Source organism: Mesoplodon mirus, assembly GCF_964341445.2.
Source record: "Mesoplodon mirus genome assembly, chromosome: 19".
Taxonomy (NCBI): Eukaryota; Metazoa; Chordata; class Mammalia; order Artiodactyla; family Ziphiidae; genus Mesoplodon; species Mesoplodon mirus.
In genome coordinates this window covers 64,165,227-64,181,768 of record NC_138995.1, presented here as the reverse complement: position 1 = coordinate 64,181,768, position 16,542 = coordinate 64,165,227, and the positions used below count along the sequence as shown (strand labels likewise).

At 45.4% G+C, this 16,542-nt stretch overlaps 2 protein-coding genes across 5 annotated transcripts in view; one reads left to right on the top strand and one right to left on the bottom strand.

Annotated features, from left to right (window-relative positions):
- LOC309794612 (uncharacterized protein) overlaps nucleotides 1–16,542 on the top strand; it is a 312,987-nt gene that overhangs the window by 261,720 nt on the left and 34,725 nt on the right. The window lies entirely within an intron of this gene.
- On the bottom strand, nucleotides 2,255–10,972 carry LOC309795064 (uncharacterized protein). 4 transcript variants are annotated; one of them, XM_082607103.1, is made up of 6 exons: nucleotides 10,734–10,972; nucleotides 10,059–10,095; nucleotides 9,618–9,721; nucleotides 7,808–7,846; nucleotides 5,738–5,864; nucleotides 2,255–4,442 (listed from the first exon to the last, which is right to left on the bottom strand). In XM_082607103.1, the coding sequence occupies exons 4-6, from the start codon at nucleotides 7,838–7,840 to the stop codon at nucleotides 2,926–2,928; spliced, it is 1,677 nt and encodes a 558-aa protein (XP_082463229.1). In that variant the 5' UTR covers nucleotides 7,841–7,846; nucleotides 9,618–9,721; nucleotides 10,059–10,095; nucleotides 10,734–10,972; the 3' UTR covers nucleotides 2,255–2,925. The 4 variants fall into 4 exon arrangements, with proteins under 4 accessions (XP_082463229.1, XP_082463230.1, XP_082463228.1 ...); XM_082607104.1 differs by having other exon boundaries at nucleotides 10,059–10,972; XM_082607102.1 differs by lacking the exon at nucleotides 10,059–10,095.

The following is a 16,542-nucleotide window of genomic DNA, read 5'->3' as shown; positions in this document are numbered from 1 at the left end:
GGTTCCTTTTTTATTGTCCTGACCTCAGGAAGTGAAATTTATTTTAAGAATAGTTATTCTCGGGTTTCCTGACATAAATGTTTTTTAAGAATCAGATACCTGAAGAGATACTTACCAACTGCGTATATGCTCCCGTAACAAGGATGCCATGGCAGCATCTGAGTGTGCAATGGGGACAGGTAAGCCTGAGATAAAGGTTTAGAACCCCACGATGTCATCTGCTCCTTGGAAGTGATTACATCACCTGTAAGTGCACTGACAGTGTCTGCATATGGAGAGGAGACAAACTCTGAAAAACATTTGGGACTGTGTAACTACCCAGAGCTATTAAAAGTACTTAGGGTTTCCCTGGTGGTGCAGTGGTTAAGAATCCGCCTGCCAATGCAGGGGACATGGGTTCGAGCCCTGGTCCGGGAAGATCCCACATGCTGCGGAGCAACTAAGCCCGTGCACCTAGAGCCCTTGCTCCACAACAAGAGAAGCCATCCCAAAGAGAAGCCTGCACACCGCAACAAACAGTAGCTCCCACTGGCTGCAACTAGAGAAAGCCCGCACACAGCAACAAAGACCCAAAGCAGCCAAAAAGAAATAAATAAACTAAAAAAAATAAAATAATAGAAGTGCTTAATGAGATAGATATCCATGAGGAGTGGCAGAAATTGATGGTGGAAAACTGGTTTTTGAAATAATCAAAATCCCACTGGAATGTGAGGAAAAAAAAAAAACACCTGACATCTAATAAGTGAGAGAAGGAAACCACTAAAATGCCTACTGGGGATTTTTTAGTAGATTTAAAGGCTTTTCACAAAACATAATTTCTTCCTATAACTCAGAGCATTCATGGTAGTAAAACTGAAGGAAAAGGCAGGGTGAGGAGAGTTAGAAAGTATACCCACAGTTGTGCAAATGAATGTTAAAATGTGCATTATCATTTTGTTCCGTATTTTAAGATGTCAGTAGGTACCACATGGGGGACTTGCCCGGCGTTCTAGTGGTTAAGACTCTGCGCTTCCATTTCAGGGGGCAAGGATTTGATCCTTGGTCTGGAAACTAAGACCCCACATGCCACGCAGTGAGGCCAAAAATAAAAAAGTACCGTATGTGTTTCAGACATGTTTCTAGGAATACAGAATATCAGTGCACAACATGTAAATACATATTTTCCTACTGGAAGTTACTCTGTATTTGACAGAAAAATAAAATAAGCAGTTCATCTATGATATTAAGTTGCATAGTATAATAGAAGGTGATGGGTCCTAAGGAAGTAAGAAGGTCAGCGAATGGGTGATGAAAAAATTATGAGTTTATGATGGGTTGAGGCACTAAAATGAGTTTCCACATTTGGATTCATAGTGAAGATGAAAACTGAGGACATATTTTAGGTGGTTTCTTTCTTCCTTTCCAATTGCTACATATTCATTATTTTGCCGGTTTTTTTTTTTTTCTCGTATTGAATGAAATTGGAACTCCAGGATGATACTGAATAAGAGAACAATGAGCAGCTGCCCTCCTTTTATTCTAATGGCAATAGTTTAATAATGGTTCAAAGGTATAGTATTTTTAATAGCTCTTTGTAGATGTTGTAGGATTAAGAAGGCTCACTTCTGTCCATAGTTTGCTATCTCTCTTAGTGTACTAGCACTGAACATTTCACAAAGAACAAAATTTTTTTAATTCCCATTCACAATATTATCAGATTTAGAAAATACATATGCAAGACCTATAAAAAGAAATCTAAAAACATTTCCATCCAAAATTAAATAAGATCTACATAAAAGGAGATGTATCATGTTTATGGATTGGGACACTCAGTATTTCTTTCTAAATTAAAGATCAGGAGAATTCCCTGGAGGTCCAGTAGTTAGGACTCGGCGCTTTCACTGCCCTGGCCTGGATTCAATTGCTGATCAGGGAACTAAGATCCCATAAGCTGCGTGGAACAGCCAAAACATAAAAATAAACTTCAGACTAAATGCAATACCAGTGAAACTCCTAGGAGGATTTTTTTGTGCTGTATAAGCTGAAAAGTGGATTCTAACCTTCATATGGAAAAGGCAAAGACCCAAGAAAGGCTATAATGACTGAAAAAAAGAAAGTCAAAGGAGTATACAACCTTGATTTCAAGACATACTATAAAAACAAGTTAGTTAATACATGAAAATACTGGCATAAAGTAGACAAATGCAACCGAATAGGAATTCCAGAAATAAACATATACATAAATGACTGACCTTCGATGAAGATACTAAAGCAGTTCAGGGGAAAAGGTATAATCTTTTAAATCAGTATCACTGCAGCAATTGGGTATCTATATTTTATAAAATAACTCCCACAATTAATTGAAAATGATTCCTTTACATCAATAAAAACCCTAAACCATAAAAGTTACAGGAGGAAACAGGGGAAAAAGTATAAGAATGGACAAATTAGACTACACTAAAATTAAGAACTTTTTCTCTGGAAAAGTAATTGAAAAGACAACACCAATGCTGGAACAATGTATTGCTAAGTATTTCCATTAGAGAACCTTAATAATTCATGAAGAAATGTCAAAACTCAGTAATTAGAACAGCAAATCAAATGAATAGAAATTTCAATAACAATATGTGGAAGACCACTCAGCATCATGTCATTAGGGAAATGCAAATGAAAATCACTTGATACCACTATACACCTATGATGTCACAAAAATTAGAAACCCTGCACATATCAAGTGTTGGTAAGAATGGAAAGAATGGGAACTGGGGTTCTGGTGTTTCTGGCAAGACTATAAAAGGATACTACCACTTTAAAAAGTTTGACCCCACATAAGTTAAACATTCACCTACTCTACAACACAGGAGTTGTGGTGCTAGATATTAACTCAAATGAAGAAACACATAAGTCCAGAAGGCATTTCTCCAGTGTGAAGAAGTTTCCTCTTTTTTATGAGCTTGGAGTTACATACAAAGAACTACACTCATAAGGCCTTTCTCCAGTGTGGATTCTCTGGTGGACAATAAGACTTGTTCTGTAACTGTAAGGCTTCCCACATTCATTGCACTGAAAAGGCTTTACTCCAGTGTGGATTCTCTGGTGGACAATAAGACTTGTTTTGTTACTGTAGGGCTTTCCACATTCACTGCACTGAAAAGGCTTTGCTCTAGTGTGGACATTTTGGTGGCTAACAAGTGTATTCTTTAGTTTGAAGGCTTTCCCACATTCATTACACTCATAGGGTCTTTCTCCAGTGTGGATTCTCTGGTGCTCAGCAAGTCTGATTTTCCTCTTGAAAGCTTTCCCACATTCGCTGCACTCATAACGCCTTTGTGCAGTGTGAACATTCTGGTGTTTATTGAGGGCAAAGCTGCTTATAAAGAAGTTCCCACATTTCTTACACCCATACACTTTTTCTCCATTGTGAATTCTCTGGTGTACAATAAGACTTTTTTTGTTGACATAGGCTTTCCCACACTCACTGCACATATGAGGCCTTTCTCCAGTGTGGGTTCTCTGGTGGATAATAAGACTGGTTTTATAACTGAAGGACTTCCCACATTCGGTACACTTAAAAGGCTTTTCTCCAGTATGGATCCTCTGGTGCACAAGAAGTTTATTTCTGTAAAGGAAGAGCTTCCCACATTCACTGCATTTATGAGGTTTCTCTCCAGTGTGGACCTTTTGGTGCTGGACAAGTGAATCCTTGCGGGCATAGGCTTTCCCACATTCATTACACTCATAGGGTCTTTCTCCAGTGTGGACTCTTTGGTGCTGAACAAGTTTACATTTGTAGATGAAGACTTTCCCACATTTACTGCAATCAAAAGGCTTTTCTCCTGTGTGAACTCTCCGATGATGAGAAAGACCCCCCCTGAGTCTGAAGAACTTCCCGCAGTCGCTGCACCCATAAGGTTTTTCTCCAGTGTGAACTCTCAGGTGCTCCGTGAATTTATACTTCTTACTGAAGGCTTTGCCACATTCGCTGCACTCGTAATGCCCTTGCCCAGGGTGAGAGCCCTCCCTGCTCTGCCTGCTTCTACCTGGGTGCTCTCCATCGTGGGAGGACTGGTGCTGGGGAAAGCCCAAGCTGCCTAGGAAAGCCTTCTCAACCTCTCTGCATGTGAACATATTGTCGGGTAAAAAGACTTCGCAGCTCGTCAAAAGCACGGCCCCATTCTCCTCGCTTCTGAGGTGCTTCTCTCCACCGGGCTGCTTCTGGTGCTGATGTAGGTGAGAAGTGAACATTTTCCCACAGGCCCCAGAAGAGGACGGTTTCAGCCCGGGATGCACTCCTTGGTGCTCAGCCAGGTACAAAACGTCTTTCTCTACCTGGGCACCAGTATCCGAAGTAAGAGTCTTCAGGATAGATAGGTCTGGATTTGGATTCCTGTCTTGTGTCACTTGTTCTACAGAAACACATTGTTCAGAAGTAGCCTCCTCAGAACTTACTGCACGCCAACACCCTGAAAGCACAAAACTGCTGATAAACTGTATGGAGACGTTAGTGGGACAGGACCCCACTACAAATCTGTGCATGACACATGCAGGAATAAGCCCATGGGTTTGTTATTAAAACAAGGGAGAAAGGGTCAAGTGGTAGAAGGGGATACTGTGCAATGCTAGGCCTCTGATGGTCGCAGAACAGGAAATGTCTCAAACCAGCAAGAACACAGGATACCAGGATGTCACGCCGTGCTGGGAGGAGAGGCTAGAACAACCCACTCCTCGGCCAATGGCTTTCAGCAGGACTTTCTGGTGGTGACAAGTGTCAGCTCTGTAGAATGTGTTTCTCAATCCAGGAAAATGCAATTACACCTGACTATCAGTGTTCAAAGACAATATAAGTAAACATGCACCTCTCATGATACATTAAGGATATGCATATACAATATACAAAATACATAAAATTGGAGAACAGTGCAGAGAGGGGGAAAGGAGAGGTGTGGAGGACACTAAGGTGGAAAACAGGAGTCAGAAATCACAGTAGAAATGAACAGTGGGCAAAGTGTTGAAATGGGGAGAAGTGGAAGAAAGAAATGAAGTAAGAGCACGATGAGTCTTGACGTTGAAAGAGGAGAGAGCAAAGGACATTTCCCTGTAGGATTAGAACTCATCAGTGATATCCTGCCTTCCTACAGCTCCTACTCACCAGGCTTAGGATGCAATTAACTCTCCTCCTATGACTAGAGGCCTACCTCGTCAGGCACCCGGGGTTGTCTCCACCCCTCAGCTCAGGCTGGGTGACTATGAACCCTACCAGATCAAAGTCCTCAGAGGAAAACAGGGCCATTAGGAGAAAGACACTGGCCCAGAGTGAACCAACCAATGACAGACTTCAGGAAAAAAATGTATCACTAGAAGAACCTTAAGGAGTCTTGCAAACATAATCTAGGGTTGACCACAAATGCTGACCATGTAAGTGTCTGTAATTCCTGACACAGGCAGTGCAAAAAAAAGGGTTAGAACGTGTGACACGGATCTTGCACACATCTGAACAGTCAACACACCTAGCGGTGGCAAAGCTAAGTGGCATCAGTCGGGCAGGCTTCAAGCCTCTGAGACCAAAGGCTTCTGTGAAAGGCTTCAGGGCCTATGGTACAGGGCTGAACACACACAGCGTGGGGGAACTCAGCTCAAGTGCCAGGAAATCGGGGAAGTAAGCAGGGTCCAAGGTCCAGGCTCAGAAGGACGGAGTGAGCCATGCAAAAAGAAGGGCAGAGTCCCATAGGGGCGATGGTGTGGGAACAGGGGTCCTTACCCAGGGAGGCTATAAGTGACAGGTTCTCCAGCATCACGTCACAGTACAGGAGTCTCTGAGCATCGTTAAGGAGACCCCACTCCTCCTCAGAGAAGGACACAGCCACATCCTCAAAGATGACATGGCCCTGTCATAAAGGGGACAAGTGAGTTCACAGCAGCCTCTGCAACCAGGACCCCCAGGTCATGGTCGTCCACCCCAGTGACCCAGCTCAGAGGACACACCAGGTCCTGATGCCACAGGAACCTGCTAGTGTTACGTCATTCAGTTAAAACACAAGAGGGAGACAAGCAGTCTCACAAGACGCTCTGGGGCTGCCACACAGACCCCCAGCCACTCTCTTCAGAGTCGACTCTCCTGAGATCACACAGATCACATCACATACAATGACACTTGTGCTCAGCCCCCTGGAGTAAAGCCTGGGGACAAGGGCCCTGAGTCCATGCTCACACTCCCTCCCTCTCCACTGCCCAGCCCTGCAGGGTCACAGCTCCCTCACGTGCCCGACCGTGACCCCCACGCCACCACCTTGGCCCCAGGCCTTTGGCACCTCATCGTGTTCCCCATGTGCCACCCAGCACGCAGTGCTTCCCCAGGCCTCTGCGGGACCTGCTGCTACAGGCGGTCCCAGCACTGCTTTCCGTCCCCCCACCTGGCCCTGATCCCTGTTCCCACGTCAGCACCCAGACATCGTGAGGGGTCAGATGCCCGGAGCCCTCGTCCTCCACAGTGTCCCACATGCTGACCCCACACCACTCACCCCTTCCTCTCTCTGCTCCTCTCATTCCAAGCCCAGCCCCCCAGCCCCCAGCCCAGCCCAAGACCCTGTCCCAGCTGCACTCATCTGCCCTCAGCCGGTCTGTCGTCCAGTCTCACATTCTTCAGGCTCCAACAACAGTCATCACAAGACTTTGAGCCTGTGTAGGGGAAACAATGCCCCAGGCCTTACCTCCCTGTCATCTGACCTCCATTCCTGCCTTGCTTCTGAATCCATACCTTATCCACCCCTTCAAATCCCGTGCCACGACCAGGACCTCCCCCGAGGCCACTCCCACCCCCCACACACTCATGGTCACTGCACTGCCTCGTCCATCTGAGTGATGACAGCCACCCCTGTCCCCGTGCCCAGGGAGGTGAGCCAGTCCACAGAGAACACCCTCCCCACCCTACAACTTTCATGGCACCCACACATGACCTGAGGGCCTGGAATCTGACCTGGTCCACATGCCATCCACCTGTCAGGGGTATCTTCAATCCTGAACCCCACCTTCCCTGAACTCCAGGTGTGTTTCCAGTGGCCCACCGGACACCTCCTGTGAGACACCCCGGCAATATCTCAGACTCAGCCTGGGGACACGGAACTCTGGACAGTCCTTCTGTCCATTACTCCTACTTCTGACTTCCCGTCTCAGACATGGCGTCCCCACCGTCACCTAGAGGCAAACATCCTGGGGTCATGTCAGACTACTCTCTCTCATCCTGTACAGCAGAAAATCAGCTGTACCACAAACGAGATTCAGAGACTCACCTCCTCTCCTGCTACAGAGCCATTGCCAGGATCCAGTCACAGTCGACATTCACCAGGACTGTGCCTTCCACTGGGCCCCTGGCTCCACCCTCACTCCACCCCCCCACCGTCTTCCTCCTCTGGGCAGGCAGAGCAGCCTCTTCAGACCCAGCATCAGATCACTTCCCTCCTCTGTGGCCAACGTGGCATGGACCCGCCCCCTCAGGAGAGGCCCAGCTCCTCAGGCTGCCATCCCAGGAATGACTCATGACCTCAGTCTTTATCAGCCCACATCATGGGTCCTGCAGTTTCCTGAACACTCCCCTCTCAGTCTCATCTCCAGGCTGTGCCCAAGGACATGTCACCACTTGACCTTCTCCACTGGATACATGGGAACACCTCTGTACAACTTCTGGCTTTGATTAATTGTCCTGTGCCTCAGATGACACCAGGGCCCGACCTAAGGACCCACAATTCCAGGACAACACTGCCTCCTATATCTGTGTGTCAGGACCAGGGGTAGCGATGATGTCTGGGTTGGTACTGGGGCTTCTTCCACTTACCTGTCCAGGGACCATAAATGCTCCTGCCACCATGGGAACCTGTGAAAAGAGGGAGTATCTGAGGTAAAGGGGATTATGGTGAGGATGTAAAGGCTGAGCTGTTTCTTCCCTTCCTTTTCCTGGACATGAGTCATCTGAGGCTGACCTCTGACCTCAGATCCTCACTCTTCAGAGCTGTATCTTGACAACTCGATAGCCTTAGAGAAAGACTCAACGTCCTTGGGACTTCCCTGGCGGTCCAGTTGTTAAGACTTCAAGCTTCCACTGCAGGGAGCCCGGGTGCCATCCCTGGTTGGGGAACTAAGATCCCACATGCCGCGGGGTGTGGCAAAAAACAAAAACAAAACTCACCCTCTGTGAGTCTCAGTGTCTTCATGTAAATGGCAACACTTAGGATGTCTAACTCATAATGCATTATTACCTCTCCCATGCTGAGATTCAGCTATTACAGAACACAGGATTAAGATTTCTATAAATGTTTTTGAAAATTAGGTTTTTCTTACATGTCTTTCAAGGCTTTCTGAGACAAAGTATCTTTTTTTAAACCACCAGTTATCTAATTTTATGACACCACCCTGGTGCCCTACAATTCATTCCTATTATTACACTACCTGAACTTAGTGACAGAATCCACAGGTTTAAGGCATCAGGCCCATAAACTGCCCTCTCTTGAGAAGCCAGTTCCGATCCCTGGTCCCCAGGCTACCAGGACTTCTGTCCCCCTTGGCTACAAATTCAGGGTTTCCCATGAACCCCTCCTCGGTTTTGATAATTGCTGAAATGACCCATGAAGTTAGGAAAACACTTTTCTTACTTTTTCTGGTTTACTATAATGTATACAACTTAGGAACAGTCAAATGGAAGTGACATCTAGGTCAGGGTGGGGGGATAGAGGGCAGCAGGGGGTTTCCAGGCCCTTTCAGTACAGGCCACCCTCCCAGCACTTCCACTATTTTAATGTGTTCACCAATCTGAAGGAACGTTGAACTTCATTGTTCAGCAGTTTTTATACCTAATCTCCAGCTCCCCCCGATCCTTGGGAGGTCCCATGTGGGGATGAAAGTTTAACCTTGTATTCACCTTATTTTCCTGGTGACCAGTCCAATCCTGAGGTTATCTAGGGGACCCATGCTAAGTGAAACTCCTGTGTGATTAAAGAGGCTACTTGTGAATAACAAAAAACAATCCTCAATCCAGGAAATTCAAGGGGTTCAGAGCTCTAGGTGAAGAGCCCAAAGCAAAACCTAAACATATGTATATTATTATAGCACAGATATATATTCTCATTTTAAGCAGTTATTACCTGTTTACACAAGATTAACTTGCTAAATCTATGCATTTTTAACCTTGTAGCTTCCTGGGAGAGCTGAGGCACGTGTGCCCTTGGCTGGGTGTGAGCTGCTCCACCACCCTGGCTGACCGTTTTCTGGCTCCACAAGGAATAGACAGTCGGCTGCGTGTTCAGAGCACTGAAGCTACACGTCACACCTCCTTCTCCATCTCCATCCCAGGCAAGGCTCCTTACTCCTTATACCCTTGCTTCCCCAGAAAGCCCTGGAACCACAGGACCCTCCCATCTTCAGGCAGCCTCAGAAAGCCCCACCCACTCTGCCCTGCCCTCCAGCCCCAGGTCTGTCTACTTTCATCTGAGGTCCCCTTGCACAGAAAAGTGACAAGACTTTCCCTCCTAAATTTGAGATCCTGGCTTGGCTGGAGTCCAGGACTTAGGCTGTTACCACATGGACATCAGTCGGCCAGTGTCCTCCTCCCCCAGTTCCAGATTACAGATTCCAGCAGCTCCTATTGTTACCTCAATTTTGGGATCTCAGAAACAGCATGTCCCGAATCCAGCTTTTAATCTCTCCCTAAAACTGACTTCTCACATCAGTCTGGTCTCAAGTCTTCCCAGATGCTCTGCCAAAAGAAAACCTTTATTGTACTGTAGTCTGTCCTTTAGCTCGGAGCCACATTCACAGCACCAGGAAATCCTACCAATTATCTTTAAAGTTTACTGGGAATCTTATTACTTAACTTCCTTTGTAAAACAAATTAATAAGCAGAAACCTCAATTAAAGTTGGCACACCAGAAGGGGAAGCCCTCACTGACCTGAGACAGTAACAGTATCCAAAAGGAAGAAGAAAGACTCTCTTCTTTCCTGGAAAGGACTTGGCCAATGAAAAGCCATGTACTCTTTGGTGACTACAGCCCTTCTAACTTCCTTCTTTAATCTCTATAAAAGTCTTAGCTCACCTTGGTTGCACACCCCAATTGCAATTCCCTGATGATTCTGGAAAAAAAAAAAAACAAAAAATAAAACAAAAAAACCCCATCTTTGCAAGTGAAATAGCGTGCAGACTGTTTGTTTCAGGTCAGCGACTTCCATAGGCACCACTCTGGTCCAGAAGCCACCTTACTCTTTGGAGTGGAATGCACTGGGCTCTCCCAGGTCTCCCTGCCTCCACCCTCAGCTCCCCATCTCCAGTCTGTTCTCCCCTGGGCAGCCTTTGAAATACTTTAAAACTCAGAGGGTCGTCTTGATTTATTCACAACCCTCCATGGTTCCCAGAATGCTGACTCTTGGCTCAGTTGACGCAGTCTGTTGACTCCTCCTTAAATGCCCTGTCCCTGCAGAAAGAACCTCCTGCCCTGGGGTGGGAAGGTCACTGGCGGACTGATGTCCATGTGGTGACAGCCTAAGTCCTGGACTCCCGAATGCTCCCGGCTCTTGAGCACCTCCAAGGCTTTGCACGGGCGAAGCCCACAGCCTTTAACACGCTCCACACTGCGTCACACAGCCTGTCAGAAATGGGACCACCACATACGCACACCCAAAGTTCTGGAAACAGGGGACTGAACCCCACTGCCCTGAGCAGGAGACCCTCCCTGGGGGCTTGAGGATTTGGGTCGGGGGGGCAGAACAGTCACCTGGGCCGGGTCCTGCACCGCGTTGGTTGACATAGGACCCTGTGGGCGCGGTGGTGCCAGGAGACGCGCGGGATAATGGCGGAGACCTAGGCCGAAAATCCCGGAAGCGGGTTCCGCAACCCGCTCACTCCTGGGCAGTGTGGACGGCGCCCCCTCGGGCTCCTTCCAGTTTCTCTAAGCTCCGCTCCACCGAGTGACCTAGAGCCTCGGGTACTGCAGACGGCAGCAAAAGCCGCCAAACGACCGCCATCAGAAAGACACCGGAACTCCCGCCCCTGATTATTTCACAATCCGGAAGAGCCCTAATTTGGTGCCTTCTTTGGAGAGGAGAACAAGGCCGGTCCGCACCGTCTTCTGGGTAATGTAGTTCCCCTCGCTGCCGGTTTGTGATGTGAAAAGCCCCCGGGCATTAATGCACCTTGTCCTTGAGGGAAGTACAAATTAAAAACACATCAAAGTAGACCCAGAAAAGCCTTTATGTATAACCTTTACAAAATTCTGATTTAACTCTCATTTCTCAACATAAAAGTTGATACAGGATTAGCAAACAAGCACGCCAGTTGTGAAAAGGCTGAAAGTAGCCACAGTCCTACTTGTTGTTGTTGTTTTATTAAAATCTTGGAAGAATTTTCAAGTAAGAAAAATCAAGTCAATAAGATTTTGGAATAAAAAATTAAAAAGGGAATTATATGCAACTAAATGTCCCTGTGTTCTTCATCATTGGCTAAGAGAATAAGTATATAAAATTAGATGATGAAGTCTGTCGTTGATACTGTGGACCTAAGTAAACCTGAGCGGCACTAATCAAGCATGACACATTTGCTTGGAATCAAAGATTTGCAATTGCGGACACACATTCAAGTGACAACCCAAAAGGTGTCCAGCTGGGGAATAAAAGTCAGGAGATTTTAAAGGCAAAGAGGGGCTTGCGTTACAGAGAATTTTAATTGGAGTTGGCTGCAGAAGCTAGTCTTTGCTGAACAGGGTTGAGTGCTAAGCCCATCACTAGAGGGAGGTATAAGCCCATTATTGTGGCAAGTTGCAGGTGTTTTTGCAGTGTCCTTGGAATATTTGCGGGTTGGCCCAGATCAAAAGTTCATGGTTTCTAAAAAGAAACGAAACTGAGTTATTTGTAGTGAGGTGGGTGGACCTAGAGTCTGTCGTACAGGGTGAAGTAAGTCAGAAAGAGAAAAACAAGTACCGTATGCTAACACATATATATGGAATCTAAGGGGAAAAAAATGGTTCTGAAGAACCTAGGGGCAGGGCAGGAATAAAGACACAGACGTAGAGAATGGACTTGAGGACACGGGGAGGGGGTAGGGTAAGATGGGACGAAGTGAGAGAGTGGCATGGACATATATACACTAACAAAGGTAAAATAGATAGCTAGTGGGAAGCAGCCACATAGCACAGGGAGATCAGCTCATGCTTTGTGACCACCTAGAAGGGTGGGATAGGGATGGTGGGAGGGAGATGCAAGAGGGAGGGGATATGGGGATATATGTCTATGTATAGCTGATTCACTTTGTTACACAGCAGCAACTAACGCAACAATGTAAAGCAATTATACTTCAATAAAGATGTTAGAAAAATAAAACTTAATGGTTTCACGTGATGGGAAAGTGCAGGAGGTCCACTAATTAATAGCCTCCCAGCTCCATGTTAAAATCCCTTGACATAAGTGACTCCTTTTTATTTCACATTTCACAACACTATTAATTTGGCATGCCTTGCAGGACTTCTCAACCCATATGTAAAAATGATCACAGCATATACACAAATTATATCATAATAGCAGGTTTCTTTTATTTTAAAAAAATCATAAAAATTGAAATAAGAAGAAAACACATAAGATATTGAACCACCTATACTTTTTAAGCGTTAATATGTAAATAATAAGTAAATTCAAAAAATACTACAAATTAATGAGAGGAATATTTAAAACCTGTAAAGGCAAAATTCTTGTTTGCCACTTGAAATTAGAATTACCAGAAAGAAACTAAATTTTCTAAAAATAAAAGAACCGTATTTTCCAAGAGGAAAAAATGCAAATGCAAATGAACCCAATCAGATTGATGAGACTCAGTAAGTCTGACGTTAGTAACTAAATGTTGGTAACACTGAAGATATTAGTAAATATCATAAACTAGCATTGGGTATCTATTAAAATTATTTTGCAGTAGTGTTTAGTATTATACATTTACTTTAAACCTGTGTCCCTTCATGCAAAAAGTACTTTCTATTGATATATGCACTACATAAACCAGTATATCAATCAGGGAACATGTCAGATAGCTCTAAGTAGCATTGCTATACCTGCCAAAAACAAGAAACGAAGCAAAGAAATTAAAAATTCAAGAGTAGAGTATAAAATTGAATTTAAAATATTTGTACCATAGAAATCTATCTTTTTTAAAAAAGGAAAAAAGTCTTGACATATGTGTTAAGGGAAAATTTCAGAGACATTAATTTTGGAATCCAGTTGGCTTTTATGTACTGATTCACAAACTGGGAATCATCCAGTGTAGCAAACAGGAAGGAGCTCCAAAGAGCTATTCAGAATGCACAGATTACTTCAGATTACTTACACAAAATTCCTGTCCTTGAGGACAAGGAATTCATACTAGGCAATTGCTGATTGGTCATAGCTGGGTTAAGTTTTCTTAAATGGGGTACAGGGAAGTTTTGGAGCTAGGTGTGAAAAACTAAAGCTGAGCAGGCGTATTCTGATTGGGTGGCCTTAGGTTTCCACTTCTGACTGAGCCAGATACTTACAAAAAATAGAAATTGAGGTAGGTTCCAGCATGGGGACTTGAGAGATTTAATTTTTCTTAAGGATATACCTGCAAGTGAAATTACTGTGTATATCATATGATATGTATATGTATACCATCTCAAAAGAGTACAGCTGTATTTTCTAAAGTTAATTACCGATTTCTATTTATTATTATTATTATTATATTTATTTATTTATTTGGGGGGAGCTGCATTGGGTCTTCGTTGCTGCGCACGGGCTTTCTCTAGTTGCGGCGAGAGGGGGCTACCCTTTGTTGCGGTGACTGGGCTTCTCATTGCGGTGGCTTCTCTTGTTCCGGAGCATGGGCTCTAGGCACGCAGGCTTCAGTAGTTGTGGCACACGGGCTCAGCAGTTGTGGCTTGCAGGCTCTAGAGTGCAGGCTCAGTAGTTGTGGCACATGGGCTTAGTTGCTCCACAGCATGTGGGATCTTCCCGGACCAGGGCTCGAACCTGTGTCCCCTGCATTGGCAGGCAGATTCTTGACTACTGCGCCACCAGGGCAGCCCTATTATTATTACTATTATTGGCCGCACGGCATGTGGGATCTAGGTTCCTGGACCAGGGACTGAACCCTCACCCCCTGCACTGGAAGCATGGAGTCTTAACCACTGGACCTCCGGAGAAGTCACCCAATTTCTATTCCCTCAAGAAATATATGAGAGTGGTAACTGTTTCACATCTTTAACAATTTGATATTATCTGTTCTTGAATTCCAGTCATTCAAATGAGTGTGTAGTAGTACCTCACCATGGCTTTAAATTGTGTTTACAATGGTGATTAATGACAAGGAACATATTTTCATTTTCTTCTTTACCATTTATACTACTTTGGTGATGTATACCTTCAAAACTTTTGCAAATACTTTAAATTGTGTTATTTTTTTATTATTGGTATAAGGACTATTTACAAATTGAGAATCAGTCATTTATCACATATATTTCTTACAAATATATTTCCCCAGGTTGTGACTTGTGTTTTCACTTTCTTAACTGTCTCTTGAACAACAAAGTTTTATTTTTGATTAAGCTTCAAATAATAAATTTATTTTCTTTGGTTGATGATATTTCTTTTTTAAATAGAGATCACCATCGTGCCAGGACTTGGCCCATTCTGGAGCAGTGCTGCATAGCTTTGTGGTTATACATTACAGACACCAGATGCAGCCAACCTGGTGGACAACTTTGTTCAGTTGCTCACCATATCCCTGCCTTTCAGCAAGTACATTTATCTCCCTGAGAGTTGATTTCATCCTATGGAAAATAATGCCTGTGAGGCACCTGCTTCATGGGGAGGCTGTGAGGAAAAGCCAAAATAGAACCATTTAGGGTGAGGCCCACAGGAAGAGATGCCTAAAACTTGCAGATGAAGATGCAAACCATGTTCCTGAAAAGGAGACCAAAGTATGTGTACACAAGGACAACCATGAGCTGACTGGGTGTGTGCCACAGCTGGCTTCAGACTGCAAGGGAACTCCTGCCTCTGGATGTCTGTGGGAAACTCCTCAGTGTGGCCTCGTTGGGGGCCTGGTTGTTTCTTGCTCACATCAAGGCCCAGTGTGGGTCAGAATGGAGCTCTGGGGAGCACAATTGTTCAGGGACCCAGGTGCCTTCTCCTGTCACCATCTGGCTTTAAGTTTGCTCTGGCATCATCCTGTTTGCATAGGAGAAATGAGAGAGGAGGGCAGAAGTCATAACCACTTGCACACAGACATCCCTTCCACTCTCATGCCATCGACAGGAGGCCACACCTGGGTGCCAGTACTGGGACGTGTGGTTTGCTGTGTTCCTGAGGAGATAGGAAAATGAGCTTGGTTTACAATCCCATGGGATGCTGAGAACGTGAAGCTCACCTTGCTGGAGTCGTTTTCTAATTAACCTAATTAATTGGATCTGAAATATTCTGTTCATCAGTCTACTACTCTTTATTTATTTATCTATCTATTTATTATTTATTTTTTGCGGTACGCGGGCCTCTCACTGTTGTGGCCTCTCCCGCTGCGGAGCACAGGCTCCGGACGCGCAGGCTCAGCGGCCATTGCTCACAGGCCCAGCCGCTCCGCGGCATGTGGGGTCTTCCCGGACCGGGGCACGAACCCGCGTCCCCTGCATCGGCAGGTGGACTCCCAACCACTGCACCACCAGGGGAGCCCCCCAAACATACTTTTGAAGAACTTCATGAATTTATTTAAACATTTATAGAAAGCAAAGTTTTTCTATTGTCCACCTGTTTAAGGGACACCCAACCTCTTCTGCAACATCCTAGTAATGACCATGTGTGAAGTCGGTTCTCTCTAGACCCTGAGCAAACACGCTGAAACGCACAGAACTGTGAAACTTCAGTCTGCATGTATTTGAACAGTAGCAAGATAAAGTTTATTAGTTCACATCTATGACTGTAGGTACTTTGTATCTGAGTGATATCATGATATCCTCGGAGCAGGGTCAACCAATCAGGAGGAGAGCCCAGAGAGAGAGAGGGAGGCCCCCAAGACAAGGTGGGGCGGCGGGGGGCGGGGAGTAAACAGGCAGATGTCATGAGGGAATTTCATTGGTACCTTGTAATGTCACTAGGTCACAAGGGAGGACAAGGGGAGCTTGTGTCAGGGGCCACAGCCTCATCACTCTGGTGTACTCAGTCATCTGGGCGGGGTGCTCACAGACTGTGGGGATGGTGAGGCATCAGAATACGAAGTTTAAAAAATTTACCATACGGTATGTCCACTTGCTCAGTTAGGAGCATCTTAAATGACAAGATACAGGAAACACAACAGGGAAACTGGGTGTGTCCCCTTTAGAAACATCCAATGCCTTGCCTCCTTTGTTGGAGCCTCTGTAGGCCCTTTGCCAGCTCCAGTCTCCCGCCTCTGGCACCTTGGCTCCATAGAGCAGACTCCCTCTCCCGGGCGGATGCTGGACCAGAACTACATTACCCTGAAGGCTATGCTCCGCGGAATGGCTGTGAACGCCGCTCTGATGACGTCACAGAAAAACGGGCGTTTGTGGCTCGCGT

Coding starts and splice junctions, on each gene's coding strand:
- LOC309795064 (XM_082607101.1), bottom strand. CDS start 10,766: ATGTCAACCAACGCGGTGCAGGACCCGGCCCAG. Junction 7,847..10,733: donor CGGTGCAGGACCCGGCCCAG/GTGACTGTTCTG, acceptor CTCTTTTCACAG/GTTCCCATGGTGGCAGGAGC. Junction 4,443..5,737: donor GTCACTTATAGCCTCCCTGG/GTAAGGACCCCT, acceptor TTGTGCTTTCAG/GGTGTTGGCGTGCAGTAAGT.